The 3,394-nt window shown below is 35.2% G+C and overlaps 1 protein-coding gene across 1 annotated transcript; it reads left to right on the top strand.

Annotated features, from left to right (window-relative positions):
- The first annotated feature begins 775 nt into the window (after positions 1-775).
- Positions 776-3,121, top strand: LOC117417673 (transcription factor LBX1-like). The gene is made up of 2 exons (XM_034029859.3): positions 776-1,560; positions 2,329-3,121. The coding sequence occupies exons 1-2, from the start codon at positions 1,236-1,238 to the stop codon at positions 2,802-2,804; spliced, it is 801 nt and encodes a 266-aa protein (XP_033885750.1). The 5' UTR covers positions 776-1,235; the 3' UTR covers positions 2,805-3,121.
- Positions 3,122-3,394: the final 273 nt, after the last annotated feature.

The raw sequence follows: 3,394 nt of genomic DNA, 5'->3' as shown, positions 1-3,394 counted from the left end.
GGGACTATGCCTTTCGCTTTCTTCTCCCTGTCCAGGGGTATTAGTAGTGATATATATTTCCTGGGCTGTGCATTGCCTTTATAAAACATATAATCTAAACCACTGGCAAAAGGTTTTTTTTTTTATAGGAGAAAAGGGGCACTAAATAATGGTTAAGAAACGTTAAAAGAAATGTGTTGATAAATACATGTTCGGCCTTTATTAATGTTTCGTCACATGAGAACGATCAACCTAAATAAATGCATATACTGGCAAAACAAAACGATTGAAATGATTAAGGATTACATTTTTGTAGGTATATGACTCTGCTATGGAAAAACTTAATTGTAATGCAAGTTTGTAAAGAAAAATATTTAAGTATTTAATTGAGATTATATATGAATGGCAAGAAAAACAAATCGAATACGGTAGACATTGTATAAAAAATACATAGACACAGCAATATGCACAGTTATAAATTAAAATGACCTTAATCCAATATATTGTCACTTACCTCCAAATATTGACCAGCCGGCACGAAACAGACAAAATTACACACACAAAAAAAGACTGAAAGAATAAAAACAGCGACATTTTAAAAAAAATCTCATAAAAGACGTGCCATTTTTCTTTCACTATATTGCCAAGATACAATAAAGCCTGGATGTAATGTAATTTAAAAATATATATGGCCAAACAAATAATGTGCAAGAAAATGACAAGAGCATAAAGCATTATAATTCAATTGGGCTCCTCCTACAAGCTATGCCTTCTAATTAATGGCGCGCCCAACTTGCAAAAGCATGCATTGGACAGAAAGAGAGTGAAAGAGTGAAAGAGAGAGGGTGAAGGAGTGAAAGAGAGAGGGTGAAAGTGCCACTGAAGATAATTGATTACCTCCCAATCAACAATAACTTGTTAGCCATAGTCAATTGCCCTTCTCTTTTGGCTTCACCATAGTCAGAGAAACAGCATTGTCCCTCGGACTGTCAGGGCTGAGAAGAACACATTCTTTTTAGGAGGCACCGTGGAAGAAGAAAAAAGTGGGTCGTAGGAGTCAAAAACCTCTACAACCGGGGACTGCAAAAAAAAAATAAAAAAAAATAAATACAAAAAAAAAAGTGTCTTCATTACTTGTAGACCACGGCTGCTCCTTTAAGAAGGCAGTGTTGAAATTTGAGTTATATAACTTTTCTCTTATCAGATCCCTTTTCAAGACATTTTGGTGGAAACGGGGATAAAAAATAAAGTGAAGAATGACTTCCAAAGAAGATGCGAAGGGTTCTTCAGTGGAAGAAAGAAGACGAAGCCCCCTGGATCATCTACCACCCCCGGCAAATTCTAACAAACCACTCACCCCTTTCAGTATCGAAGACATCCTGAATAAGCCATCAGTAAGGAGAAGTTACACGATCTGTGGGACCGCTCACCTACTCTCCGCCGCCGAGAAACACGCTCCTACTGGGCTTCCCCTGTCCGGCCGGGGACTGCTCACCCACACCTCCCCGCTCTGCGCCCTGGAAGAGCTCGCCAGCAAAACATTTAAAGGACTGGAAGTCAGTGTTCTCCAGGCAGCCGAAGGTATGCTACTCATTTTTGTTATTTACAGCAGTGCTAAATAACATAAAACATAGAACCTATTGTTTACGAATTTAAAAAAATAGTCTAAATGCAAAAAATTAAAATCAATATATACCCAATTGTTTTACTTGCACCTTTCAATAATAAAAATACCCTGACATGTATTTCTGATGTTTGTTTGGGTTTTTTTTGTTTTGCGCATAGAAGAGCATTAGATTTAGTCTTATTGTAATAATAGAACGGTATCTCATCAATTGAAATCACTTGTGTGAAATACCAGTGATTAATATAAAGTCCTCGGAGTAATTAAAATACAGCATGTACATTCATTACGCGGTTTGAAATTATTCAGGAAATGTACAAGAACTAGTATATGACGCATATTACAATGTATACAACAGTCCCTACAAAAAACATGAAAAGCGTGGTTACCAACTACATTAAATAGCCATTCCTAGATGATTAGAAAATACATTTGTTGATGGACAGAGAACTGTGTTTTGTTTTCTTTTTCATAATGATAAATGCTAATTGCATTTATAAAAAAAAGGTTCACCATTGTAATAATGTGTGTATATCTATCTATCTATCTATCTATCTATCTATCTATCTATCTATCTATCTATCTATCTATCTATCTATGTATATCTATAGATAGATAGATAGATAGATAGATAGATAGATAGATGTATTTATTTTAGAATAGAATGTAGGCAACAATACAAAAAAAATGTGATCTAATTTTTGTTAAATTCTGCTACTTTACAGGAAGAGACGGGTTGACGATTTTTGGCCAGAGGAACACTCCCAAAAAGAGAAGAAAGTCCCGAACAGCATTCACCAACCACCAGATCTATGAACTGGAGAAAAGATTTCTGTACCAGAAGTATCTGTCACCGGCTGACCGAGACCAAATCGCCCAGCAACTTGGTTTAACAAATGCCCAAGTAATCACGTGGTTTCAAAACCGCAGAGCCAAACTCAAGCGGGATTTGGAAGAGATGAAAGCGGATGTGGAATCCGCCAAATCAGGTGTTCCAGACGGGAAAACTATCACACTGGACTTTGAGCCTAATCCCGGGGCCATAGGCACGTCCAGATCTCAATCTCCACTGCTGTCCAACCATGGACCGGAGACCCCCAGCAAACTGCAAATGTCGCCATCATCACCATTTACAGACCACGCCACGAGCCACGAATGTTCAGAAGACGAGGAAGACGTGGAAATTGACGTTGATGACTGATTTTTGTTACTCTTTTATTATATTACTCTAAAAACTTTTATATAAAAATTATTCAAAGCAAGCATGGACTATGTACTATATGCTGCACTGTTATATATGCTATATATAAAACCAAGGCAGTTCTTTTCAATTAAAGCAATAATCAGCATACACAGACAATGACACAGCACCAACGACTGCCAGATCAGGTAGATTTCGTTTTTATGGAACGGTGCAATGGTGCAATTATGTATGGCTTCTGTATATTTAAAAAAAAAAAAAAAAAAAAAAAATACAAAACTCAAATACCATGTAAAGTAACTATGCTTTAAAAATGTATTAAGTATTATTAGTATCATTAATATAATTTATTATTATTATTATTATTATTATTATTATTATTATTATTATTATTATTATTTTCCTTTTTTATTATATATATATATATATATATATATATATATATATATATATATATATATATATATAGATAGATAGATAGATAGATATATAGATAGATACACACACACACACACACACACACACACACACACACACACACACACACACACACACACACACACACACACACACACACACAGAATTTGTTT

The sequence above is a fragment of the Acipenser ruthenus genome, chromosome 13 (genome assembly GCF_902713425.1).
Source record: "Acipenser ruthenus chromosome 13, fAciRut3.2 maternal haplotype, whole genome shotgun sequence".
In the NCBI taxonomy this organism is placed as follows: domain Eukaryota; kingdom Metazoa; phylum Chordata; class Actinopteri; order Acipenseriformes; family Acipenseridae; genus Acipenser; species Acipenser ruthenus.
Note: the sequence above shows the minus strand (reverse complement) of the source record. Positions and strands in the feature narration are given on the sequence as shown.

What these genes read in the sequence shown, in the direction of transcription:
- LOC117417673 (XM_034029859.3), top strand. Translation starts at nt 1,236, where the DNA reads ATGACTTCCAAAGAAGATGCGAAGGGTTCTTCAGTGGAAGAAAGAAGA. An exon ending in TGTTCTCCAGGCAGCCGAAG is followed by an intron (nt 1,561 to 2,328) that starts GTATGCTACTCA and finishes GCTACTTTACAG; the next exon opens with GAAGAGACGGGTTGACGATT.